The sequence below is a fragment of the Nomascus leucogenys genome, chromosome 17 (assembly GCF_006542625.1).
Source record: "Nomascus leucogenys isolate Asia chromosome 17, Asia_NLE_v1, whole genome shotgun sequence".
NCBI lineage: Eukaryota > Metazoa > Chordata > Mammalia > Primates > Hylobatidae > Nomascus > Nomascus leucogenys.
Genome location: NC_044397.1, coordinates 32,904,237 through 32,932,217, shown reverse-complemented (window position 1 = coordinate 32,932,217; position 27,981 = coordinate 32,904,237). Strand labels below are relative to the sequence as shown.

The window sequence follows — 27,981 nt, the reverse complement described above, 5'->3', positions numbered from 1 at the left end:
CTCATTTCGTATTAACATTTTAAAATAGCTTATGAGTCCCCCGGGAAGTTTAGAAACATACTTTCATTTTAAAATGGGAATTAAAATATACTTTATGTATTTTTTAAATGTATACCTTTACTGAGAAATGAACCTAATAAACATCAAACTCAATTTCTAACTTTATTATTTTTAAATGCCTGGCCCAAATGCTGGTTTTTACATAATTAAAACCTGTGCCTATAGACTTTGTGCACTGCTTTTTAAAATGTAACATTCCACACATGAGCCTTGGCACCATCGTGGAGCCGTGAGCCAGGGAGGAAGATGAAGACTGGAGTACTGGGATTGGGTACAGGGTTTGTTTCTTCTTGGTTCGTGGGGAAAATTGTCCCTTAGTTTGGGGGGGTGGGGGTGGGCGGGCAGGGTAGTTATCCCTTGGTATTCTGAAAATGACATAAAACCAAGTATCTAGTAATCAAGAAATTGCAGTAGTTTTTCTTTCATATTTAAATACCAGTGTGCTCATTTATATTTACTTATTTATTTATTTATTTTGAGACAGAGTCTTCCTCTGTTGCCCAGGCAAAGTTCTGACCTATGTGATTTTTGTCTCTGAAGAACTTCTTTTAACATCTTTTCCCAAGTCAGACCTACTGGTAACCAATCCCCTCAGTTTTTGTTTGTCTGAGAATGTCTTTATCTCTTCTTCACTTTTGAAGAATGATTTTACTAAAGAATTCTATGTTGGTGAATTTTTTCTTCCAACACTTAAGTATTTTACTCCACTCTCTTCTTGCTTGCATGGTTTGTAAATAGAAGTCTGATGTCATTCTTATCATTGTTCCTCTAGAAGCACGGTGTTCTTTTCCTCTGGCTTCTTTTAAGATTTTTCTTAGCCAGGCACAGTGACTCACGCCTGTAATCCCAGCACTTTGGGAAGCTGAGGCAGGTGGATCACCTGAGGTCAGGATTTCGAAACACAGTCTGGCCAACATGGTGAAACCCCATCTCTACAAAATACAAAATTAGCTGGGTGTGATGGTGCATGCCTGTAATCCCAGCTACTCGGGAGGCTGAGGCAGGAGAATCGCTTGAACCCGGGAGGCAGAGGTCACGGTGAGCCGAGATCACGCCATTGCACTCCAGCCTGGATGACAAGAGTGAAACTCTGTCTCCAAAAAAAAAAAAAAAAGTTTTTCTTTTTGCTAGTCTACAGTTTAAATATGCTATACCAAGGTGTAGATTTTCTAGTATTTATCCTGTCCTGTGTTCTCTGAGCTTTTTGGGTCTGTGGTTTGGTGTCTGTCATTAACTTTGGAAGATTCTCAGATATTATTACATCAGTTTTTATTGTTTTTGTTCCCTTCTCTCTTTTTCTCCTGGTATTTCCATTGTGGGTATTTATACCTTTTGTAATTTTCCCACAGTTCTTGGATATTCTGTTTCATTTTTTGTTCTTTATTCTCCTTGCATTTCAGTTTCGGAAGTTTATGTTGACATATCTTCAGGCTCATTCATTCTTCCCTTGGTTGTGTCCAGTCTACTGGTGAACTTATCAAAGGCATTCTTTGTTTCTTCATTTCAGTGTTTTTGATTTCTAGTATTTCTTTTTGAATCTTTGAGTTTCTATTTGATATAGTTTGGATATTTGTCCCCTCCAAATTTTATGTTGAAATGCGACCCCCACTATTGGAGGTGGGGCCTAGTGGGAGGTATTTGTGTCATGGGGGCAGATCCCTCGTGAAAGGCTTGGTGCCCTCCTTGCAGTAATAAGTGAGTTCTCACTCCGTTAGTCCAGATAAGATCTGGTTGCTTAACAGAGAGGGCACCCCTTCCACTCTCTTGCTCCCTCTCTCACCATGTGACATGCCTGCGCCCACTTTGCCTTCCGCCATGAGTAGAAGTTTCCTGAGGGCTCGCCAGAAGCCAAGCAGATGCTGGTACCATGCAGAGCCATGAGCCAAATAAACCTCCTTTATTTTTTCTTTTTATTATTATTTTTTTGAAACAGAGTTTTGTTCTGTCACCCCGGCTGGAGTGCAATGGCGTGATCTCGGCTCACTGCAGCCTCCGCCTCCTGGGTTCAAGCGATTCTTCTGCCTCAGCCTCCCGAGTAGCTGGGATTACAGGCGTGTGCCACCACACCTGGCTAATTTTGTGTTTTTAGTAGAGACAGGGTTTCATCATGTTGGTCCAGCTGGTCTCGAACTCCTGACCTCAGATGATCCGCCCGCCTCGGTCTCCCAAAGTGCTGGCATTACAGGCGTGAGCCACCACGTCCAGCCTAAACCTCCTTTATTAATGAATTACCCAGTCTCGGGTATTCTTTATAAGCAACACAAAACGGACTAACACACCATCTCTCTGCTTCCGTTACCCATCTCTTCTTGTATGACGCCCACTTTTTCCAGGAGAACCCTCCGTGTATTAGTCATGGTGGTGGTTAGTTCTCTGTCTGATAATTCCAGATTCTCTACCACATCTGAATCTGGTTTTTTTTCTTAGCATGCCTGTAATGTTTGTTGCTTTTAGAAGCTGAACGTGACATGTCGGGTCATAGGAACTGAGGTAGATGAGCCTTTAGTGTGAGGATTTATGTTTATCTGACTAGGAGTTAGCATGGATTTAACGACAGAGGAAGCTGTATCTGTAACGGAGTCAGAGGCTTCGGTTTTCCTCTGATGTCCTTGTTTTTTGTCTCTGCTGTTGTCTTTGGTTTTCCCAAGAAAAATTCTTCTAAATGAAGCCTGTGTCTTATGTACGGCTCTGTGCTGTAATCCACAGATACTATCCCGGAGCCCTGTTGATGGCTAACTTGGTGGTCAAGTACTGGGGAGGGCAAGAATCTTCCTCTTATGTTCAAATCCCTGTGTTTGGATGGGTGTGGGGTGATAGGCCAGAGTTCCTGGGATGCCTTTCGGAAGAGTTTCTGAGTCTTTTTTTTTTTAATCCCTTTACTTGAGACAGGAAGACTGGACGGGGCTGGAGTTAGCAAGTCGCCCTTTCCCTGGTTGGATAAGGCTTTATTACAGCAGATTCCCTTGAGGCCTGGCCTTCCGTACAGAGAACATAACTAAGCTCTGGGCATATCTCAGAATGTTTACCTCCCACCCCCTCTACCAGAAGCCCCAGGGGAATCTTCTCCAACCTCCCCAGTGAGAATGTGGTGGGACTCCTAGACATAAAACTCATGAAAGTGTGGGGACCACCCACAAAGACTGACCCCCTGAAGTTTTCAACTCTCAGACTCCTCCATGCCAAGCCCCTGGCAATTCTTCCATTGCAGTGTAAGAGTTTCTGCCAGGAATGGCCCTAGCATTGGTCTCTACTCCCTGTGAACTATGAGTGTCTGCATCAGCCTGTCTGTCCAGTTTTCAGGGCACATCTTTACCCTGTGAGCTTAGTTCTGTCATGAATCTCAGAATTGCTGTTTCTTATTTTAGCTTGTTTCCATTTGTTTAGCTTTTTCTTATTATAAGGGAGTGATGACCTCTAAGCTCTTAGACGTGCTGGAGTGGAAACCGGAAGTGCTTTTGCGATTGTTTTTGCATCAACGGTGACCAGATGTGTGTGTTCTCTGATGGATCAATCCTGATGGATGCAACATAAACTATAGGAGAAATGTCAGCACTTCAGACTGAGGTTCTCAGTATTCTGTTTAAGGTTTTGAAAAATAGAGGAAAATAGAGTATACTCTACGGGTATGTTCCCTTAGATAATAGGAGATTGACAGTTTTTCCTTTGAGGACTCTGGGACTGGGGAAAGAAAGGCTATGACAGAAGTGTTGAGCTGAATATATAGATGGATATGTGTAAAGTGCACCAAAAAATGGAGACTGCAGGCTGAACAACTGCATGTGTGGATTTTATTTCCAGAAAATAAGTACTCACCCAGAAAATGGCCTGTTGAGGAGTGTGTGGGCCCATTTTTGTTGGTGTGTATCCTGAATTTTTTTTTTTTTTTTTTGAGATGGGATCTTGCTATGTTGCCAGGCTGGTCTCGAACTCCTGGGTTCAAGCAGTCTTCCCACCTCAGCCTCCCAAGTAGCTGGGACTGCAGGTACAAGCCAGTGCATTATTGAACCCATGTGCTCCACGTGTCTGGACTCGGGCACCTCAGCAGCCAGTGTTTCTGTCCAGAACACTGGAAAGCGCAGTACCCACCGAAGCCTGTGGAGCAGGCACGCTACACAGATGAGAATACCACAGCTCCAAGTGATACTGCAGAAAGAGGTTAGGGAACTTCCCGGGGATGCACAGGTACTAAGAGGCCTGTCTGACGTCATTGCATCTTCCTGCGGATTCTGTGACCTTTGCCCCGTCTTCGTGTCCTTGAGTTCTCTATAGAGGCTGATCCAGAACCTTCTGCCTTCTGAAGCTGCGTCCAATCTTTTCCCTTTCATGGTGCCTGGCCCTTCTCCAGCCTCCTCAGCCAGCCTTCCCATCTTCCTCATGAGCTCTTCTTCCTAAAGATCTTGTATTCTATTACTCAGAGGTCAGCAGTCGCTTCTGACTTTTTAGCATGAAAAAAATCAATGTCCTTTGAGCAATCCATTCTAGACTTATATATAAAATGAAGGTGTATTTGTGCTGTGTCTAAAAGGGAACCCATTCTCCAAAAAAAAAAAAAAAAAAAAAAAACAATGTTCAGGTTTCTGCTTGCAACTCTTTTTGGCTTTTCACCTCCAAGTCTTCAGCCATGTCTCATTTTCTAAAATTGAGATTGCCAGAGATTTTACTGTTAAGTAAAGCATTAATAATATTTATCCTGTTAACACACTTCTCCATTTCCCCCTCACCTCCCTCAACCACACTGGATTAACTGCCGGAGGTGGATAAAATCATTTTATTCCTCTCTAAAAAGAAATAAATAAATCTATTTAGTAGTGCAATAAAGAATTGGCACAGGCATGAACCCACATCAGAAATGCTAAACAAGGATGAATAGTCAGGAATACAAAATCTTCACTTTTCTTTTTTTTGTTTCTTGAGACAGAGTTTTGCTCTTTTCACCCAGGCTGCAGTACAGTGGTACAATCTCAGCTCACTGCAACCTCTGCCTCCTGGGTTCAAGTGATTCTCCTGCCTCAGCCTCCCGAGTAGCTGGGATTACAGACATGCACCACCATGCCTGGCTAATTTTGTATTTTTAGTAGAGACAGAGTTTCACCATGTTGGCCAGGCTGGTCTCAAACTCCTTACTTCAGGTGATCCGCCCGCCTTGGCCTCCAAAAGTGCTGGGATTACAGGTGTGAGCCACCACGCCTGGCTTTTTTATTTTTTTATTTTTATTTTATTTTATTACAGGGTCTTGCTCTGTTGCCTAGGCTGGAGTGCAGTGGCATGATCTCAGCTTACTGCAACCTCTACCTCCCTGATTCAAGCAATTCTCATGCTTCAGCTTCCCAAGTAGCTGGAATTACAGATGTGCACTACCACACCCGACTAATTTTTATATTTTTAATAGAGACAGGGTTTCATCATATTGTCCGGGCTGGTCTCAAACTCCTGACCTCAGGTGATCCACCTGCCTTGGCCTCCCAGAGTGCTGGGATTCCAGGCATGAGCCACTGCGCCTGGCCGGGATCCTCACTTTCAAATACCACATTTCCCTGATTAGATTCAGATTGTGTGTCCTCAGCTGGAATACTGTCCAAGTCATTTTGTGTCCGCTGAATATAAAATTTGAACACACAGTGTTCATTTTCCTCTCATTTGTTATGTTAGTTTTGATTGTCCATTGAAGATGTTGTCTGATCTCTATGCTGTATAGTTAATATTTTTATCACGACTAGTAAGGAATTTGTGGGGAAAACACTTTCAGACCATACAAACCTCTCTTTCCTTGTCAACACTTGTGCCCCAGTTGAGCATCTGTTGATGATTTCTGCCCAGACAAGTCTTCCCTGCCCTGTGGTGATGATTTTCCATCTCTGTACTCCCTCTTCATTTACTGATTGGCACTGTGCAACTCTACTTCTAGCAAGAGCTGTCCCTGGTCCCCCATTTCTTTTTTCTCATCTGTTTACTGTGGACTCGCAGATTCCTAGACTTTTCCATGACTTGTAATTTATGACTGCCTTTATTTTGGTGCTCAAGTTGTCCCTGGATGAGCTTCTTCACGGCCAGTACTAGCTCCTTCAAGCCGGCTCTTGTGGCATACCCTCTAGTTAGTTAGTTAGTTAGTTAGTTTTGAGCACAGTGTACAGTAACTACAGTCTCCTTGTAAGACATTGATTAGGATGTAGTGCCGTTGTTATTTAAGTCAGCAGCTAGACACAGAGGACTGATCCATGCAATGCTCACCCTATCACGTATTTGGGGTCACCCCTACACGCACATTGGTTGTTCGTACGTGTTTTTGTTTTGGTTTTTTGAGACCATGCTTTGCTCTGTTGCCCAGGCCAGAGTACAGTGGCACAGTTGTGGCTCACCATAGCCTCAATTTCCTGGGCTCAAGTGATCCTCCCTCCCCAGCCTCCCAAGTAGCTGGGACCACAGGCACCCACCACCACAACTAGCTTATCTTTGTATCTTTTGTAGAGATGGGGTTTCACTATGTTGCCCATATCCTGGGCTCAAGCGATCCTCCTGCTTTGGCCTCCCAAAACTGGGAGCTGTGATTACAGGTGTGAGCCACCGCACCCAGCTGCTTGTGCAGTGTTGGTGCTGACCGGAGGAGGGCACCTCACCTCCAGCTGCGTCCAGGGACTGACTGCAGGTTCTCAGATGCTGACAGGGCCTTTCGAATTTGGTCACATGTTTGTGGTTACCAATCTGCCTCCGCACTGATTCAGTGTGGGTGACTCTAATCTTTAGGGCCCATACTCGTTTTTTAATGCATCCTGTGTGTGTGTTGGGGAGCAGTTTGCTTTTACTTCCACTGTTTTCTCCTCATCCATTTGAAACTTGGAAAATTGTCAGAAAAATTAAGTCCTTTTTCCAATGACATTTTTATTTATTTTTTTTATATGTATATATCTTCTGAGACGAAGTCTTGCTCTGTTGCCCGGGCTGGAGTGCGGTAGCACGACCTTGGCTCACTGCAACCTCTGCCTCCTGGGTTCAAGCAATTCTCCTGCCTCAGCCTCCTGAGTAGCTAGGACTACAGGTACCCGCCACCAAGCCCAGCTAATTTTTGTATTTTTAGTAGAGACGGAGTTTTCCCATGTTGGCCAGGCTGGTCTCGAACTACTGACCTCAAGTGATCCACCCACCCCAGCCTCCCAAAGTGCTGGGATTGCAGGCATGAGCATGAGCCACCACACCTGGCCCCAATTATTATTATTATATTTTTATTTTTATTTTTATTTTTTTTTTTTAGAGTCTTGCTCTGTTGCCCAGGCTGGAGTGCAGTGGCCTGATGTCGGCTCACTGCCACCTCTGCCTCCCGGGTTCAAGTGATTCTCCTGCCTCAGCCTCCCTAGTAGGTGGGACTACAGGCACCCGCCACCATGCCCAGCTAATTTTTGTATTTTGAGTAGAGACAGGGTTTCACCATACTGGCCAGGCTGGTCTCGAACTCCTGACCTTGTGATCTGCCTGCCTCAGCCTCCCAAAGTGCTAGGATTACAGGCATGAGCCACTGCACCTGGCCTCCAATGATATTTTTAATCAATTTTACTTTAATCTATGCAGCATAGCTTTAGAACAGTACTAGATTGGCTGCTTCCACTTTTTACTGTCTGATTCCACTTGTAGTGATGTGTGGGAAGTAGTGCATGACTCAGGCATTGCTCTGCGTTCTCTGGAAATGAAGCAGGTTCTGATTATCCATGATCAGATATAAATGGAAAGAATCTTTATGCCTACATGTCCTATGCAGTTCAGGTGCATTAATAATCTCCATCTGGTTCCTCTAAATTTGTACTGTGAACTGAGGAAGAAAATATATTAATAGTCCAATGACTGTATTCTTCTTCTTTTTGGAGACAAGGTCTTGCTCTGTCTCCCAGGCTGTAGCATAGTGGTGCCATCATAGCTCACTGCAGCCTCGAACTCCTGGGCTCAAGTGATCCACTTGCCTCAGCCTCCTGAGTAGCTGGGACTACAGGCATGTTCCGTGAAGCCCAGCTAATTTTTAAATTTTTTTTGTAGAGATGGGGGTCTCACTATGTTTCCCAGGCTGGTCTTGAGCTCCTGGCCTCAAGTGATTGCCCCGCCTGAACCCGAAAAAGTGCTGGGACTTGAGCCCCCACACCTGGCCCTGTGTTTCCAATGAAAATGTTCTAGGCGTTCATACCAATAATCTTCCTGAAGTTTTGTTCTTTTTTTGTTTTAACTCCATACCACCTATTGGCTAAATGCATCTCTTTATACAGTAGTGTCCAAAATGTTGGGCATATTTGTTCACAGTTTCTAAAATCACAGTGATACCACCATTAACCATGCTTTTGTTGTTGGGGATTTCCACAACCTGCTAGACAAGCTCTCGCAGAGCTGTAACACTCTGTGTGAATTATTTCTGTGAATATTGAGGAAAAATTGATGGTAGAAAATGTCTTTTGAGTTATGTTGAGTTCCTGCTTTTGAAATACGTGTATATTGCCACTTATTCAGACTGAATCACAGTACTGTAATGACGGCACTGAGTTTCTTCCCAAAAGGGTGACTCCAAACATAACTGGGGGAGAAAGGAAGCAGGCGCCCCAGTGTGCACAGCACAGTGGTGTGGTTCTTATTGGGGCGCATGCTTAGCTTTGCTTCATCTGAGTCCAGGCTGTGCCTGCTTCTCCCCACCCTTAGGGGTTTTTTTTCTCCCTTCTGAAATGTAATTTCTGAAAAAGTAGGTTACCGAACTAAGAGCAAACAAACCCATGTGGCATCGCATTTTAAACATAAAGTAACACTTGCCCTATTTAAGATGAAACTTCTGCAGATCGAACATAAAGGGTGTTTTCATCTTCCGCTTCAAGATACTCTTTCGGCTACTTGCAGAATCGCAGCCAAGATGTGTGTTAATTCTTTCTGTGACCGCGGACTCCGCGGCGGCCAGCTGCTGTGAGGCCGGCATCTGAATTCCAGGAGCAGTGAGGGACAGGAATAACAAGGCCAGGTGTTGCCGGCCTGCCCGCAGAGTGAAAGAGCTGCTTCACTGCGCCTCTCCCCCGCGCTGCGGGAAGCCACGGGCAGGAGCATGGAGCGTGCCCAGAGACCCGACCAGGCCGGAGCACCAGGTTCAACGGTGTTGGCGTCCACCCCAGCACACACCTTGGTTTTGGCAGCACGCTTCCCAGAGATCCACATTATATAAGGTTGTGGAAATAAAGTTCATGAAAGAGAACAGTATGAGAAAAAAATGTGAATGCATTTCCTCTAGCTCAAATCACCGAATGCTTTGAGCCACGTTATTTTTAGATGTTTATTTATTTATTTATTTTAAGTAGATCTCCCTTGCCAAGAATAGAGTGTCTGATTTTCTAAATAACTGGAGTGGGTTTTGTTGTTGTTTATATTTCATCCCCAGTGAGGAATTGTTTGTGGGTTTAAAATAGATGTGAAAGTAACTGAGATTGTGTCTGAAATGACTGAGGGGCTATAAAATGGCACAGTAATGGAATTATGTTCTTGGCTGTGTGAAGGCGGCTTTTGTGAAGAATTCTGGTCTGTCGGTTTTCTCATGCCACGTTCTGGAAGATGAAGCCGGCGTTGCTAAGGATGTGGAGTGGGAAGCTCGCTCACTCGGAGGGTGGAGCCCTGAGCACTGGGATGGTTCTGTCTTTACTCCCCGTGTTTAGCCATAGAGTTACTCCGTCAGAGCGCCCCGTAAAATCCCACAGGGCTTAAGGACTAGGTTATATACCTGTCACAAACCCTGCAAGTTCTGCTTATCTGAGAGCTTCTGACCCCGCCTTGTCTAGGTAGCACCGTTTGCAGAGGGCTCTGAAGTACAGCTCGGGAGCTGGTTTCCCTGGAACACCATGGGGGGAGCAGGGGAGCAACATGTTACGCCTGCATTTTGGAAAGATCCCTGGCATCTGTGAGGAAGGTGATCCGGGAAAGAACAAGCTGGGAGTCCAGAGAGAGGATGAGGGATGGAAGCAGGCATTGGGGTTGGGCAGGCATGAGAGAGGACCTCCTCAAAAGCCCACGTGGTGGGACATGAGTGCTGGGGTTGGATGGGAAAATCCTCCGCCATCTCTGGTGGAACAGATCACCTGGTGAACATGTCTTGGTGACTTCACACGCCATTCCCCATGCCTTCTGTCCTGGGCAGGGAAGAGATCACAGAGCTTAGGAAGGGACATGGCTGCACCCTACAGGTGGCTCCGATGATGGCCTCGTATCCCCAAGGGATCGTCAGGTATTACACGTGGGTGAGAGGTTGATCCTTGGCTGGCTGGCAGCTGAGAGCTGGAATTAGAGAATGCAGGGCAGCCAGAGAGGTCACTTTGAGACACGTCAAGGATGAGGTGTGCCCGATGGGATGTCTGCATGGTCATGTTCAGCAAGGGTTGAATCCTGAGCTGGGACAAGGGAAGCCTGGGTGGCCAGTGTCAGACTCACATGTCTTCAAATGTACCTAGAACAGGACATGATAGGGTCATTTGTATGGTGATCATAGCCGAGGCCATTGTCCAGTCTGTGCTTTCTCTCCCTATATTCTACCACAGCCCTCATTCTGATTCCTCCCCTGCAGCCTTTCAGTTCCCCACTAGAATTCCTTTTTTGCGGGGCAGGGAGACAGGGTCTCACTCTGTCACCCAGGCTGGAGTGCAGTGGCGCGATCTTGGCTCACTGCATCCTCCACCTCCCAGGTTCAAGCAATTCTCCCACCTCAGCCTCCTGAGTAGTTGGGATTACAGGCACGCACCATCATGCCCAGCTAATTTTTGTATTCTTAATAGAGACTAGGTTTCACCGTATTGGCCAGGATGGTCTTGATCTCCTTACCTCGTGATCCTCCCACCTCAGCCTCCCAAAAGTGCTGGAATGACAGGCATGAGCCACCGCAACTGGCCTGGAATTCCTTTTTATCTGGCCACTGAGCTGTAGGATGGTCCGCCGGCACATTTTGCTGTTGGTCGGCATTGTTTGATGGTGGTGGTTCCACATTATTCTATGTGTTTCTCCCATTTCTTAGGTGTCAGACCCTAGGAAACCCATTTGGTTACTGCAGATAAGTCGGCAGAGACAGGCCCTTGTTCACCTTTATCAGATGTCACCTGTAGAAAGGTGGCAGAGAGCTGGCGCACTGCCACTCACTGCAAAGATGTGATTGCAAACCCTGGGGCCTGATTGCTGCCCTCGGCAGTGAGGCTCCTCTGTCCTGGAGCATCCTGCCCGTCACGTGACTGCGCTTGGTTTCAGGGGCTGGTGTATTCCCAGGAGAGGCAAGGCTGCGCACTCTTCCTGCTGCGGGTTCCCCTGGCGTTAGTATTTTCCAAAACATTGTAAGAACTAACGTGAGAAAAAAGAAATAGGCTTTATCTCTCGTGCCTGACAGATAATCAGATTACTCTGGGGATTCGATAAAAATAAATCATTTTTTATTCCTAGAGTTAGCTACTGTGATGACCGAAGTAATCATTTGTGAGACAATTTCAAAATTTAAATCAGATATATAGAACTTGGCTTAGGGAAAAAGTACATATAGAAAGGGCCACGTGGGCCAGGTACGGTGGCTCACACCTGTCATCCCAGCACTTTGGGAGGCCGAGGTGGGCGGATCACTTGAGGTCAGGAGTTCAAGACCAACCTGGGCAACATGGTGAAAAACCCTCCCAGAAAATGTCCCAAAAAAATAGCTGAGTGGTGGTACACGCCTGTAGTCCCAGCTACTCGGGAGGCTGAGGTGGAAGGATAACTTGAACCCAGGAGGTGGAGGCTGCAGTGAGCCAAGGTCACGCCACTGCACTCCAGCCTGCGTGACAGAGCCAGACCCTGTCTCAAAAAACAAAAGACAAAGCAGAAAGACTCATGTGAATTTGAAGAGAGTTTGCATTTGTCTGATTAATTATGTTGTAGAAGCTGTTTGCTCTCAGCTGTGTCCCCCTGGAAGCCACTGTGGGGACCCTGTCGTGCTCCTGATATGTCTCAGGGATGATGCTTAGAGACTCTGAGGACAGTGTATTTCTGTGTTTCCCTGCCCTGTTTCACTTTTCCTAATACTTTACAAAACTGTTCAATGGGCCTGGCGCGGCGGCTCACACCTGTAATCCCAGAACTTTGAGAGGCCAAGGCAGTTGATCACCTGAGGTTAGGAGTTCAAGACCAGCCTGGCCAACATGGTGAAACCCTGTCTCTACTAAAAATGCAAAAAATTAGCCGGGCATGGTGGTGCACACCTGTAATCCAGCTACTTGGGAGGCTAAGGCAGGAGAATAGTTTGAACCCGGGAGGCAGAGGTTGCAGCGAGCCAGAGTGTGCCTTTGCACTCCAGCCTGGGCAACAGAGCAAAAACTCTGCCTCAAAACAAAAAAATATACAGTGGCTTCCCGCTAACATATCTGCTTTTGTTCCCAGGACATGTCCTCATAGAGATTTCAAGTACCCACAAGAAACTCAACGAGAGTCTTGATGAAAATGTACGTGATCTGTGTTTCTGTTTACAAAATACACTCGTTTCAGGTTTTAGAACTTATATTGCTTAAAGTCTCAAATCTGGTATGAATTTATTTCCTTTTGTTAACAGTTTAAAAAATTCCACAAAGAGATTATCCATGAGCTGGAGAAGAAGATAGAACTTGACGTGAAATACATGAACGTAAGTGCATGGTTTTCCTCCAGCCCCAGCCTTGGGCTGTCTGACCTCCCAGCCTGGGGAGAACTTGTTCCCACTGTTGACACATCAGCAGCAGACAGGAGTGAAGCTCCATGTTGATGATGCCCAGATGCATGAAACCGACAACCTCCCTTTGAGCTGCATGGGCTGGTTTTCGCTAACACTTGGGATCTTATTAGAAAGCATAGGGGCCAGGTGCGGTGGCTCATGCCTGTAATCCCAGCACTTTGGGAGGCCGAGGCAGGTGGATCACTTCAGTTCAGTAGTTCAAGACCAGCCTGGCCAACATAGTGAAACCCTGTCTCTACTCAAAATACAAAAAAAATTAGCCGAGCATGGTGGCGCGTGCCTGTCATCCCAGCTACTCGGGAGGATGAGGCAGGAGAATGGCTTGAACCCGGGAGGCAGAGGTTGCAGTGAGCCGAGATCGTGCCACTGCACTCCAGCCCAGGCGACAGAGCAAGACTCCATCTCAAAAAAAAAAAAAAGCATAGGAAAAAGTATTACAGGAAATCACACTGCTTCCAGAAAGCATTGTCTTCACAGAACACATTCACGCTCTAGGACATTTGTGCTTGTGTCGCTGCAGCTGATGCAGACGTAACACTTCCTAAGCCAGCAGCACTTCAGGCTGTGGGTGGTGTGCGGGAGAGCGCCGTCTGGGGCTCCCGGCGTGCCCTGGCCCATCTGCAGAGACTGCTCCTGCATGGCGCCCCTTCTCTGTCCACTTTTGTCCATTCCAGCAGGTTTCTGCAGGTCCCCTTCAGGGTGGCCCTATAGCCCCGGTATTGAGGGCTCTTGCCATCTTCCCTTGCTGCTATAGAGTACTTAACTTTCTCCTGCCACCAAAGTCCCCTTTCTGCTCACCCAGACCCCCGTGTGGCAGTGAGTGTGCGAGTTGCCCTGGAATCATCCCTCCCCTGTCGTCGTCGTGAGGACTGCGGCCTGGCTGCACCCTCCCGGCAGGAGGCCACAGGACCCAGACAGCTGCTAAGGTGCATTTCATGCCAAGTGATTTACATATGGTATCTAATTGTTATCCCTTCAGAAACTCCGAAACATAGACACCATTCTTTTTTTTCTTTTTTTTTTTTTTTTTTTTTTTTTTGAGGTGGAGTCCTGCTCTGTTGCCCAGGCTGGAGTGCAGTGGCGTGATCTCGGGGCTCACTGCAACCTCCGCCTCCTGGGTTCCAGCGATTCTCCTACCTCAGCCTCCCAGTTAGCTGGGATTACAGGCACCCACCATTGCACCCGTCTAATTTTTGTGTTTTTTAGTAGAGACGGGGTTTCACCATCTCAGCCAGGCTGGTCTCAAACTTCTGACCTCGTGATCCACCTGCCTTGGCCTCCTAAAGTGCTGGGATTAGAGGTGTGAGCCACCGTGCCGGCCAGACACCCTTCTTATCTGCACTTCACAGATTATAGGCAAAACAGGGATTTGAATTCTGACGCGGGTCCCTTTAAGACCCTGTGTTCGCTGGGCGTGGTGGCTCACGCCTGTAATCCCAGCACTTTGGGAGGCCAAGGTGGGTGGATCCAAGGTCAGGATTTCGAGACCAGCCTGGCTGACATAGTGACACCTCGTCTCTACTAAAAATACAGCCGAGCGTGGTGGTATGCGCCTGTAATCCCAGCTACTGGAGAGGCTGAGGCACAAGAATTGCTTGAACCCAGGAGGCGGAGAATGCAGTGGTGTGATCTCAGCTTGCTGCAACCACCTTGGTGGCTAAGTGCTTTGGATAGGACTTTGAGACTTTGGGTGGCAGAAGAAAGTTAACCACCCAGCATCAAAAAGCCTTTGAGGAAAGAAGGAATAAAAGAAAGAGAAGATGTCCTCAGAGACTTGCCTTCTGGTCGGGGGCTCCTCATTTAAACAGTAACCTTTAGAACAAAGCCAAGATGTTTAAGTTGAATGAAGGAGGCCATGTGAACTGAGGGGTGAGAGTTCTAACCAGTGTGTGGATGGTGTGAACTGCAGGGTGAGGGTCCCAACCAGCATGCAGATGGTGTGAATTGCAGAGTGAGGGTCCCAGCCATTGTGCAGATGGTGTGAACTGCAGGGGTGAGGGTCCCAGCCAGCATAAGGATGGTGTGAAATGAGTGAGGGCCCCGGCCAGTGTGAGGATGGTGTGAACTGTGGGGTGAGGGTCCCAGCCAGCATGCAGATGGTGTGAACTGCAGAGTGAGGGTCCCAGCCATCGTGCAGATGGTGTGAACTGTGGGGTGACAATCCCAGCCAGCATAAGGATGATGTGAAATGAGGAGCGAGGGCCCCGGCCAGTGTGAGGATGATGTGAACTGTGGGGTGAGGGTCCCTAGCCAACATGCAGATGGTGTGAACTGTGGGGTGATGGTCCCAGCCAATGTAAGGATGGTGTGAAATGAGTGAGGGTCCCAGCCAGTGTGTGGATGGTGTGAACTGCAGGGTGAGGGTCCCAGCCATTGTGCAGATGATGTGAAATCAGTGAGGGCCCTGGCCAGTGTGAGGATGATGTGAACTGCGGGGTGAGGGTCCTAGCCAACATGGAGATGGTGTGAACTGCGGGGTGACAGTCCCAGCCAGCGTAAGGATGGTGTGAAATGAGGAGTGAGGGCCCTGGGCAGTGTGAGGATGATGTAAACTGTGTGGTGAGGGTCCCAGCCAACGTGCAGATGGTGTGAACTGAGGGGTGAGGGCCCTGGTCAGCATGAGGATGGTGCGAAATGTGGGCATGGGGACCCCGGCCAGCAGGAGGATGGTGTGAACTGGTGTGGGTGTGGGGGCCCCAGCCAATGTGAGGATGGCATGAAGTGAGGGTTTCAGGGCCCCGGTGAGCCACACACAGTAGAAGTGTGAGTAAAAGCAACTGTGTGACAACTTGTGTGGTGCCACAGTAAAATAAGCACAGCCATTTAACCTACAGGCAACTCTAAAAAGATACCAAACAGAACACAAGAATAAATTAGAGTCTTTGGAGAAATCCCAAGCTGAGTTGAAGAAGATCAGAAGGAAAAGCCAAGGAAGCCGAAACGCACTCAAATATGAACACAAAGAAATTGAGGTGAGCTTTTCAGCAATATCTTGTTTTCTTTTGTTGTTGACAATTTGTACAGTTTAAGAGAGGTTGGCTGGGCATGGTGGCTCACACCTGTAATCCCAGCACTTTGGGAGGCTGAGGCAGTAGGATCATATGAGGTCAGGAGTTCGAGACCAGCCTGGCCAATGTGGTGAAACCCCACCTCTACAAAAATTAGCTGGGGTGATGGCAGGTACCTGTAGTCCCAGCTACTCAGGAGGCTGAGGCAGGAGAATTGCTTGAATTTGGGAGGCAGAGGTTGCAGAAAAAAAAAAAAAGAAAAATTTTGAAGTTGATGTCATGGAAGTGGGGAGTAGAATGACGGTTACCTGTCATTCTCTAGATAGCTGAGGATGGTCAGTGTGTCAACTGGGGGGTGGATGAAGGAGAGGTTGGTTAATGGGTCCAAACATAGAAATAAGAAATAAGTTCTAGTGTCCAATAGCCGAGTAGGGTGACTATAGTTAACAGCAATGCATTATTTCAAAATAGTTAGAAGAGAGGTCTTGGAATGTTCCCAACACATAGAAATAATAAGAACTTGAGGTGATGGGCACCCAAGGACCCTGCTTTGATCATTATCACATGTGCCCTATAAATATATAATTATCAGTTTTTAAAAATAAGCATTTTGACTGAGAGCTGAAGGCTGTAGAGTTTTCCTGAGTTAAGTATAATTAATCAGTGACCTCCTGCCAAAACATGGGCTTCTTATCCTGGCTCTGAAAGAAGGAGGGACTCTCCATAATCAGTGTTAGTATTCCCATTGTACAGATGGAGAAAATGAGGCTTAGGTTAAATCATATTAGTCCATTTTCATGCTGCTGATAAAGACATACCCCAAGACTGGGCAAGTTACGAGAGAAAGAGATTTAATGGACTCACAGTTCCACATGGCCGGGGAGGCCTCACAATCATGGCGGAAGGGAAGGAGGAGCAAGTCACATCTTACATGGATGGCAGCAGGCAAAGAGAGAGCTTGTGCAGGGAAACTCCCCCTTATGAAGCCATCAGATCTTGTGAGACTTATTCACTATCACAAGAATAGCACGGGAAAGACCTGCCCCCATGATTCAATTACCTCCCACCAGGTCCCTCCTGAAACACATAGGAATTATGGGAGCTACAATTCAAGATGAGATTTGGGTGGGGACACAGCCAAAGCATATCACGTATTGTTGGCATTTGGAACTGGGTTTAAACCCGGAACTTTCTGGTTCCAAAGCCCATGGTGCTTTCCAGTAGGACATGATCATATCTCTGGAGTACAAAGTAATATTTGTGCAAATCGCCCCGTGGGAATGTCAAGCCCTTGGGCAACTTCTCTCTGCACATGAGTCAGAGACCTCAAGGAGAACGATGGTATCTGCTTAGGTCAGGTTACAGCATTCTTTCCTCTCATGTATTTACTCTATTATTTAAATAAAGCAGGCGTAAAGATGGCAGAAGATAAACATCAGGCTGCACTCTATCTGATGCTCATGTCATACTTATGTAATTATTATTATTATTATTATTATATTTTAGTACGTGGAGACCGTTACTTCTCGTCAGAGTGAAATCCAGAAATTCATTGCAGATGGTTGCAAAGAGGCTCTGCTTGAAGAGAAGAGGCGCTTCTGCTTTCTGGTTGATAAGCACTGTGGCTTTGCAAACCACATACATTATTATCACTTACAGGTGGGTGTGCTGCCAAATTGCCTTGAGTGTATTAATAACTTTATTTCATATTTAAATGCCCCAGAAGGCTGGGCCATGGCCCATGCCTGTAATCCCAGCACTTTGGGAGGCTGAGGTGGGCCTGGGCAACATGGCAAAACTCTGTGTCTATAAAAAATAGAAAAAAGAAAACTAGCCAGGCATGGTAGCATGTGCCTGTAGTCCCAGCTACTCAGGAGGCTGAGGTGGGAGGATCCCTTGAGCCTGGGGAGCTGAGGCTGCCGTGAGCTATGATTGTGCCACTGCACTCCAACCTGAGCAACAGAGCAGGACCCTGTCTCAATCAGTCCATACATACAGAGACATACATACATGCACACCACTCACCTTCCACACATGCCCAATATAAAGCAGTGGGCCATTTTGCCAATGAAAAGATCCCAGAGAAACTGTGTTTGGCCAACTTGAACATATAAACTTATAGAAATACAGCTGAAATGGTCAAATGTCCATGTATAATGTTTAATTAATTAATAATACATCCATATTTAAAGTCCTTCATAAAATAATGCTTCATCATTAAAAAATAGCACGTGTTTGCTCTTCTCACCTGCGAGTCAGCTTTCCCCAGGCCCTTTCTGATGTGTCCTCAGCATCAGTGTCTTCACCATGGCTGCTGGTGAGTCCCAGCGGGCTCAGGTCTACCCCACCTGGGCGATTTGAGATGCTCCCTTCATGGGTCCATGTCCGGGGGTCACAGGCAGCTCTGCCCCAGCCCACGGGCCCCCATTCACGCACATCAGGACAGCTGGGCTCAGTGATGCATTCATTCCTCTTGGTGGTATTGGTTCCTGGTTTATTCAACTGAATGACCTCATCACCCTCCTTCCAACACACACAGCTGTGAGGTGCGAACCCCCAGGAATCATTATGCAACACATGTCACATTTCCTTCCCTTTGTTTTAAATTATGAACTCTGTCGGGCCTTTGTAAACATCCAAAACTAGAACTGGTTGAGATCAGAAATTCATTGTTGTTCATAGTAAAGTTAGAGAATGTTCCAATATAGGAGAAGCTTTGCAAGAGCTTGAATATAAGTCAGCTTTGTCTTTGTTTTAAAGGAAAAATACTTTGGCCTTGTATGTATGCAAATGTTGTATTTTCTGTAAACTTTTTACAACTTTAAGGAATATTCAGGATTGGGCATGGTGGCTCACTCCTGTAATCCCAGCACTTTGGGAGACCAAAGTGGGTAAATCACTTGAGGTCAGGAGTTTGAGACCAGCCTGGCCAACATGGTGAAACCCTGTATCTACTAAAAATACAAAAAGTAATCACGTGTGGTGGGCACCAGCAATTCCAGCTACTCAGGAGGCTGAGGAAGGAGAATTGCTTGAACCCAGGAGGCTGAGGTTGCAGTGAGCCCAGATCACACCACTACACGCCAGCCTGGACAACAAAGCAAGACTCTGTCTCAAAAAAAAAAAGGAAGAAAAAGGAATATTCAGCTCCCTAAACTAAATAAGATTTCAAATGAGTACAGCAGGCCAGGCACAGTGGCTCATGCCTATAATCCCAGCTCTTTGGAAACCAAGGCAGGAGGATCACTTGAGCCCAGGAGTTCCAGACCAGCCTGGGCAACATAGCGAGACCCTATCTCTACCAAAAAAAGAAAGTTTTAATTAGCCGGGTGTGGTGGTGTGCACCTGTGGCCCCAGCTACTCAGGAGGCTGAGATGGAAGGATTGTTTGAGCCCAGGAGTTCAAGGTTGCAGTGAGCTGTGATTGTGCCAGTGCACTCCAGCCTGGGTGACAGAGCCAAAATCCTCTCTCAAAAAAGAAGAAGAAAATGGTTACAGCAAAGGAAATAATTGCTGTATTAGGTGATCACTTTTGTCAACAGCACGTCTGTACTAGTTTCGGGAATGTAGAGTTCACTTTAGAATCTTCTCTTCCCAGAGTGAGGGCATCCTGTGGCACTGGGGTCGCAGGCTGGAGAGGACAGAGGTGACCTCGAGGTTCTCTTCCTGCATGACGTCCCCACCATGTCATGAGGCAGCCTAGCACCTTTTCAGGGAGCTCCAGTTATCAGCAGAGTCTTTCTTAGACTTAACCATCGGTCCCAGTAATGCTTTATAGAATGACGCAGACCAAATCTGCTCCTTTCTATACTGGAAGTTTCTTCAAGTATCTGAAAACTGGTTTTGTGACTTCCCTTAATTCAGCTAAAGCACCCCAGTCCTTTCTGTGGAGTTGGGATGAAGCAGGCCCAGCAGCTGGTCCACGGTGCTGCAGAGTGTCAGGGTGACAGTTGGGGGTGGGGTGGCATTTGGGGACAGGGTGGTGTGAGAGGGGCTTTGCCCTTCCCCAGTACTGACATCAGCCCCCCACCACTCTTGATAAACTCAGAGGCTGAGTAAAAGCAGTGTGAGTGCCATGCACACAGCCGCAGGACAGGCTCCTGCCTCCCCTTTCCCAACCAGAGTGCTGTTCAGAAAAGGTGTTCACTAGAAGCGCTTGGGGGGGCCTCTGAGAGTCCAGTTGTCAGGAGCAGAGCCAGGCTTGTGGGTGCTGGAGGGGCGCTCTGCCTCCAGGGTTGCGAGTTCTCGCCCCTGCTGGTCAGGTCTGCTCTGCAAAGCCTTGTTTGGCCTGTGGTGGGGGCGTCCCTCAGCACTGCCCACCACTCACCCACAGTCCCTCTTCCCCATAGACAGACTCTCAGGACAGTGTCTGATTAACTTCTCTAATGTCTGAATCAGTCAGAGTCAACTCCCGGGCTGGTGGCCTGCGTTGGAGGCACTGCTTTTAGTAGGAGTGGGAGGGAGAAAGTGATGGTTGGCGTTTCTGGGGCCACCTGGAAAACGGGATTCATACAGATTGCTCACTCCCTCCCTTTGAGTTTCTGTTCTTGTTCTTAACCATTTACCATCCCCGTATTAGTCCCATGCTCTATATTCACACTGAGGGATCAGGAAATTTCCTTTTGAGTCAGAGCCTTTGCCCCTCTCAGCTGGTGAGACACAGCTGATCCTCTAGGTGCTTAAAGTGCTCACCGAGTTTAACCCAGAGCCCCCACACTCCTGGTGCTAAGCCAGTAATCTGTTATCAGCGATATGACGTGCTGTCATTTTTCTCAGCTCTTCAGACAATCTTCTTTGTCTTTAGTCTTCTTCTTTTGGCTTTGCAGTCTGCAGAACTACTGAATTCCAAGCTGCCTCTGTGGCAGGAGACCTGTATTGATGCCATCAAAGTGCCAGAGAAAATCATGAATATGATCGAAGAAATAAAGACCCCAGCCTCTACCCCCGTGTCCGGAACGCCTCAGCCTTCACCCATGATTGAGAGAAGCAATGTGGTAGGAACCAGTTTTCTCTTCCAGATTTCAATCATGTGTTTCCTAACTTGATCTGGGCCAAATTTGCCTGTGTTGGTGGGAATCACAGGTCCTCCTTTATTACTTCCAGGACCACCTTTTCGCACCTCTATCCCTTTACCTTTAGGGGTGAAGGTAACTGGGCACATGTTTGTTTTTTGTTGTTGTTGTTGTTGAGGTGGAGTCTTTCTTGCTCTGTCGCCCCAGCTGGAGTACAGTGGAGTGATCTCGGCTCACTGCAACCTCCACCTCCCAGGTTCAAGTGATCTCCTGCCTCAGCCTCCTCAGTAGCTGGGATTACTGGGGCGCACCACCATGCCAGGCTAATTTTTGTATTATTAGTAGAGACAGGGTTTTGCCATGTTGGTCAGGCTGGTCCCAAACTCCTGACCTCATGATCTGTCTGCCTCGGCTTCCCAAAGTGCTGGGATTACAGGCATGAACCACCATAAGCTGGGCACATGTTTTATACTATGTTTGGCGCTATTATCTTTGTTTTGGAAATTTTATCCTTACTGTTTTGTTTTTTTGTGTTTTTTTGTTTTTGAGACGGAGTCTTGCTCTGTCGCCCAGGCTGGAGTGCAGTGAGTGGCGCAATCTCGGCTCACTGCAGGCTCCACCTCCTGGGCTCACGCCATTCTTCTGCCTCAGCCTCCCGAGTAGCTGGGACTACAGGCACCCCCCACCATGCCTGGCTAATTTTTTCGTATTTTTAGTGGAAACGGTGTTTCACCATGTTAGCCAGGATGGTCACGATCTCCTGACCTCGTGATCCACCCACCTCGGCCTCCCAAAGTGCTGGGGTTACAGGCGTGAGCCACCGCACCCAGCCATACTTACTGTTTTTAATTGTAATCATTCCAACTAAGTTTACTCCCAAGGAAGGAAGTATAGGTGTCTCAGAATAAATTAGACACTCTGATGGCATTCATCACAACGTAAGGCACTTCAGGAACAGAAATAGGCGTCAAAGTATTCACAGTAATGAATTCACACATTCGTAGTTTGCTGATCTTTGAACTTGGGCTCTTTGTGGAGACTGGGATGCAGCAGGTACTTTGAACACATGGATCCACTCTTTCTGCCCATCTCAAATCCCCTGAAATGTGGCCAGGCATGGTGGCTCACACCTGTAATCCCAGCACTTTGGGAGGCCTAGGCAGGTGGATCACTTGAGGTCAGAAGTCTGAGACCGGCCTGGCCAACATGGTGAAACCTCGTCTCTACTAAAAATACAAAAAATAGCCGGACGTGGTAGTACGTGCCTGTTATCCAGCTACTCGAGAGGCTGAGGCACGAGAATCACTTGAACCCGGGAGGCGAAGGTTGCAGTGAGCCAAGATCGCGCCACTGTACTCTAGCCTGGGCAACACAGCAATACTCTGTCTCAAAATAAATAAATAAATAAATAGCCTGTTATTTAAAAAAAAAAACAGCCTTGGGAATCTGTGTAATTCCAGTTCTGCATTATACTAATATTGGACTAATAAAGAATTTTTCACAGGTTAGGAAAGATTCCAACACCCTTTCTAAATGCTCACCAAAGATGCCCCCCGCTCCTTCAGGCAGAGCATATACCAGTCCCTTGATTGATATGTTTAATAACCCAGCCACGGCTGCCTCAAATTCACAACGGGTAAATAATTCAACAGGTAAGAGATTCAGTCTGATTTATTTGAAGATACCTTTTACATTTGTTTTAAGATAAGCTGTGAAATAAATATTTTGGATAAATGTATTGCAAGGTCTGGGGGTAAACAAGCAGGTATGGTGGATACATTCAGCCCTGGCTTTGCAGAGCGTGAGTTCAGAAGAAATACAGGAGTAGACTGTGAGACGCTCTGATAAGTGATACATTTCTCTGACATTTACCAGTTCTACGCACTGACTGATGTTTATCCAGAGTAAACATACTGTTGAGAATTATCTATTTACAGATAAATGGAGGCCAGGCATGGTGGCTCACACCTGTAATCCCAGCCCTTTGGGAGGCTAAGGCAGGTGGATCACCTGAAGTCAGGAGTTTGAGACCAGCCTGGCCAACATGATGAAACCCCATCGCTACTAAAAATACAAAAAATAGCCAGGCGTGGTGGTGCCTGCCTATAATCCCAGCTACTTGGGAGGCTGAGGCAGGAGAATCGCTTGTACCCAGAAGGCAGAGGTTGCAGTGAGCTGAGATCACACCACTGCACTCCAGCCTGGGTGACAAGTGGGAAACTGTCTCAGCCAATCCATCGGTCAATCAATCAATAAATAAGAAACATGCATAGCCTCGCTGTGTGTTCCATATTTGGTGGCAATTGTAATAAAACTTTTTTTGCAATAAAATTAGCTATAAAAGTTCACATTGAAATGGGAAAGGTTCCTTTGTCCCCCTTGCAGGGCCTGCGATGGAGATGTGGCTCGCCTCTTCAGTGCCCCCGTGCTCAGACCTCTAGGGGAGTAGACAGACGGCAGGCTGTGGGGTTCCCACCTCACAGCAGTGTCTAGGGATGAATGTTTACAGCTGAAGCCCCAGTGGGCGCATGTTACCGTGAGCTCTTTTAGTTTTAGTTTTAGTCTATAGGTGGCTTGTGTTAACCAGCTCAATTACACCCTCTACCTTGTCACAGGGAAAGAGGGTTTTCTGTATCCCGGGTTCTTGCCTTGGTGTACCAGAAGAATCGGATCACACGTGGGCTTGGAGAATGAGTGCAAGGTTTTATTGAGTGGAGGTAGCTCTCAGCAGATGGGGGAAGTCAGGAGGGGATAGAGTGGGAAGGTTTTCCCCTGGAGTCGGGCCACTCAGTGACCTTGGCCACCTGTCGCAGCCAAACTCCATGTCATTCTGTTCAGTGGCCTGCCAGCGTGCTGGAGCCTGTCGGTGCCTCCCTCTTGACACCTAGCCACTGTGTTTGTTCCTCCAGCAACGTGCTCCTTTCAACGTTCGGCAGCTTGTGTGTCTGCCTGCTTAGGGTCTTGAGGGTTTTTATAAGCACAGGATGGGGGCATGGCAGGCCAGAGTGGTCTTGGGAAATGCAACATTTGGGCAGGAAATGCCTGTCCTCACCTAGGTCCGTGGGAGTGGAACCCTAGCCAGAGACCACACCCTCCTCTACCCAGCACTTTCCTTCCAGTTCCGTATCACTTAAAGGGACCACGCTCTTCCTTTCCCAGCACTTTATAATTATCAACATGACAAAATTATGATCATTAAGCTTACTAATAAGCTTGGTTTGAAATTTCTTTTTTTTTTTGAGATCAAGTCTCACTCTGTTGCCCAGGCTGGAGCACAGTGGCGCGATCTCAGCTCACCACAACCTCCACCTCCCAGGTTCAAGTGATTCTCCTGCCTCAGCTTCCCAAGTAGCTGAGACTACAGGCATGCACCACCAAGCTTGGCTAATTTTTGTATTTTTAGTAGAGACGGGGCCTCACCATGTTGGCCAGGCTGGTCTCGAACTCCTGACCTCAGGTGATCCACCCGCCTGGGCCTCCCAAAGTGCTGGGATTACAGGTGTGAGCCACCATGCCCAACTGGTTTGAATTCTAATCAGTGTTTTTCATCATCTCTAACAGAGCACTGCATGCTCTGTGAAGAACTTAAGTTCCAACTTGGATTTCTTAATTCTGTTGACTATATTTCAACAAGTTGGGGCCGGACACAGTGGCTCACGCCTGTAATCCCAGCACTTTGGGAGGCCGAAGCGGGCGGATCACGACGTCAGGAGATCGAGACCAGCCCGGCCAGCGTGGTGAAACCCCGTCTGTACTAAAAATACAAAAACTAGCGGGGCGTGGTAGCTCACGCCTGTAATCCCAGCTACTCAGGAGGCTGAGGCATGAGAATCACTTGAACCCAGAAGGTGGAGGTTGCAATGAGCCGAGGTCGTACCACTGCACTCCAGCCTGGGTGACAGTGCGACAAAAACAAAAGTTGGAGCCAGTTACTGTCTGCAGATGTTGCCGGCTGCTTCACTGGTCAGACCCCATCCTTCTGCACAGTCTTTAGCACCCAGGACTCTCAAGACCTGTGCCGTGGCCCCAACCCATCCACGTGGGGTGTCTCACAGGCCCCCATGGTGTGAAGGTTGCAGCAGTCAAGCTGTTTGTGAGAGAGAGCCCTGTACCGGAACATGTGAAGCTATTGGGCAAAAGAACAGAGTTTTCCAGAATGATGACTAGGATGGCCCAGCAGAGGAAGATGATGGTGTGTAGGCATTTGCCTTTGAAGGAAGTCCTGTCAGTTAACTAAAATACACAGTTAAAGTATGTAATACTGTATGCATCCCAGTGATTCAGATGACTCTGGTTCTTACTGGTAAAAGCAGAATGAAAATTGCTGGTGAAGGGTTGGGCGCAGTGGCTCATGCCTGTAATCCCAGCACTTTGGGAGGCCGAGGCAGGTGGATCTCGAGGTCAGAAGTTCAAGACCAGCCTGGCCAATATGGTGAAACCCTGTCTCTACTAAAAATACAAAAATTAGCCAAGCATGGTGGCACGCACCTGTAATCCCAGCTGCTCAGGAGGCTGAGGCAGGAGAATCACTTGAACCCAGGAGGTGGAGGTTGCAGTGAGCCCAGATCACACCACTGCACTCCAGCCTGGGAGACACAGTGAGACTCTGTCTCGAAAAAGAAAATTGCTGGTGGGTTCAACCCCAGCGAGGTCGAGAGTAGCAGGTTAAGGGGGCGCAAGGTTTATGTTGTAATCATGAAGAATCTGCAAGAATAAAGCAGAAAGAGATCTTGCATTGTTTTAAATGAAAGATGCTTGCTATATTACTAGCCTGGGAAAATTTGAACGGAAAAAAAAAGGGCCAGAACAGTGACTCACACCTGTAATCCCAGCACTTTGGGAGGCCAAGGTGGGAGGATCACTTGAGGCCAGGGGGTCAAGACCAGGCTGGGCAACATAGCGAGACACCGTCTCTACAAAAAAAATTAAAAATGAGCCTGGAATGGTGGTGTGTGCCTTTAGTCCCAGCTACTTAGGAGGCTGAGGAGGGAGGATCCTTTAAGCCTGGGAAGTCCAGGCTGCAGTGAGCTGTGATCCTGCCACTGCACTCCAGCCTGGGCAACAGAGTGAGACTCTGTCTCAAATGTATATACATACGTATATATATATATTTTTTTTCTACCTTTTTTCCCCTGGAGTGGAAATATCAGCCTGTGTTTGAATGGAGACATGAACAGCACAGCCTCGTGCTCATGAGTAGAGAGTATGGGACAAACCTGCCCTAGCTGGTTCCAGGCCCAGCCACTTGCCAGCTGTGGGGTCTGTCCTGTGGATAATAGCAGCGCCTTCCTCCTGGGAGCCTGGCGGGATGGCAGCTGTGAGACATTGAGATCGGTGACTGGCACCTGGTGAGGACTCTGTAAATGGAACTCATCCTCACCTCGTCCTTCTTAGGCCTGGGGGTGAGAAGCTGAGCGGCCAGCATGGCAAGACCGACTGCATTTCCAGCTTCCTTCTTTTCTTTGTGGACATTGGCAATTGGGTTTGTGGCCCTAGCCTGCCTTCGCAATTGGAATTGTGAGGGCAGTTTGGTGTCGGAGTGGTTTGCCTCTCTAAGAAGAGCCATCCTGGCTAAAGCATAGTGCAGCAGATCAACCCGGCACACGCTGCCTTGTCCTTGGGCCTGGAAAAGAGCCCGCAGCCGCAGGGATCCTCTTCTGCACGGTGCATGCCTTCAGGCTGCACACTGCCTCTGTTTCTCAACAGTCCCTGTCCCTTCTGGGCAATGATCAAAGCGAGAAAATAGGACAGGGTCAGTTTCCGTGGAAGGAGCATTGTTGGCAAGATGAGAATAGGTGGATTCCTGGGGTTTGCTCATTGGAACGTGCCTATTGATTCTCATGCTTCGAAAAGCCATTACTGCTACACTCCCTCCAACAGGTACTTCCGAAGATCCCAGTTTACAGCGATCAGTTTCGGTTGCAACGGGACTGAACATGATGAAGAAGCAGAAAGTGAAGACCATCTTCCCGCACACTGCGGGCACCAACAAGACCTTACTCAGCTTTGCACAGGGAGACGTCATCACGCTGCTCATCCCCGAGGAGAAGGATGGCTGGCTCTATGGAGAACACGACGTGTCCAAGGCGTAAGTCTGGGCGTGGTGGTCCCCGCAGGGCTCCAGACGGCCCCTCCCTTCCAGAGCAGCCAAGCTGCAAATTGTCTTTGTGGACATGCTCACGTTTTAGCCAAAGTTAAGTTTATGGTTTAGTTCTAGTTTAGTTAACTCAAGTTATTCGATCCCAGGCTATTTTCTATCTGTCTGTGCATGTAGAGATACATTTGATGCATGCATAGTTATTACAGCATATGAAGGCACCTCTCTGAAAGTAGTTTAAACATTCTTTTGTTGTTTTTTTTTTTTTAAATTAGCATTTGGCCGGTGCAGTGCTCATGTTTGCAATCCCGGCACTTTGGGAGGCTGAGGTGGGCAGATCACCTGAGGTTAGGAGTTCCAGACCAGCCTGGCCAACATAGTGAAACCCCATCTCTACTAAAAATACAAAAAGTAGCCGGGTGTGGTGGCAGGCGCCTGTAATCCCAGCTACTCGGGAGGCTGAGGCAGGACAATCTGGGATTGAACCTGGGAGGCAGAGGTTGCAGTGAGCGCCACTGCACTCCAGCCTTGGGTGACAGAGCAAGACTCCATCTCAAAAAAATAAATAAAATAAAATAAAATTAGCATTTGATTTATTGAGGATAATCTGCATATCAGATATACTTTGTTAAGGTTTAGCACGTAGGTAGTTTGAATGCAATCCTCTTAATTTCAGCCATAATTATGTGCATAAGCCTTCCTGTAACTAGCTTGTCAGTTTTCTAGACAGATTGTTCAGATGTATTAAAACCAATACAGAAAAAAAAGAGGAGTAATCCAAATCAAATTAATGTTATACATACAACATATATTGCTTTTTAGCTAGGCATGGTGGTGCACACTTCTAGTCACAGCTACTCGGATGCTGAGGCGGGGGGATTGCTTGAGGCCGCTGTGAGCTGTGATCGCACCACTGCACTCCAGCCTGGGCAACAGAGCGAGACCCTGTCTCTATTAAAAAAAAAAAAAAAAAAAAAGAAAAATTAACAATACACATTGTTCAGTGTACGTGAAAGTCCATATTTACCTATTAAAAGCCTTAATTTCATTTCCTGCACACGTGGGCGTTTCTGGAGCAGTGGACCAGTCT

The 27,981-nt window shown here is 47.4% G+C and overlaps 1 protein-coding gene across 1 annotated transcript in view; it reads left to right on the top strand.

Annotated features, from left to right (window-relative positions):
• The window catches only part of BAIAP2L1 (BAR/IMD domain containing adaptor protein 2 like 1), a 107,097-nt gene that overhangs the window by 65,509 nt on the left and 13,607 nt on the right, over positions 1 to 27,981 (top strand). The window contains exons 4-10 of the mRNA XM_003278053.3: positions 12,448 to 12,509; positions 12,617 to 12,688; positions 15,610 to 15,747; positions 17,290 to 17,442; positions 20,609 to 20,776; positions 22,299 to 22,446; positions 26,675 to 26,882. Coding sequence (XP_003278101.1) covers positions 12,448 to 12,509; positions 12,617 to 12,688; positions 15,610 to 15,747; positions 17,290 to 17,442; positions 20,609 to 20,776; positions 22,299 to 22,446; positions 26,675 to 26,882 — 949 coding nt within the window. The remainder of the gene's footprint in view (positions 1 to 12,447; positions 12,510 to 12,616; positions 12,689 to 15,609; positions 15,748 to 17,289; positions 17,443 to 20,608; positions 20,777 to 22,298; positions 22,447 to 26,674; positions 26,883 to 27,981) is intronic.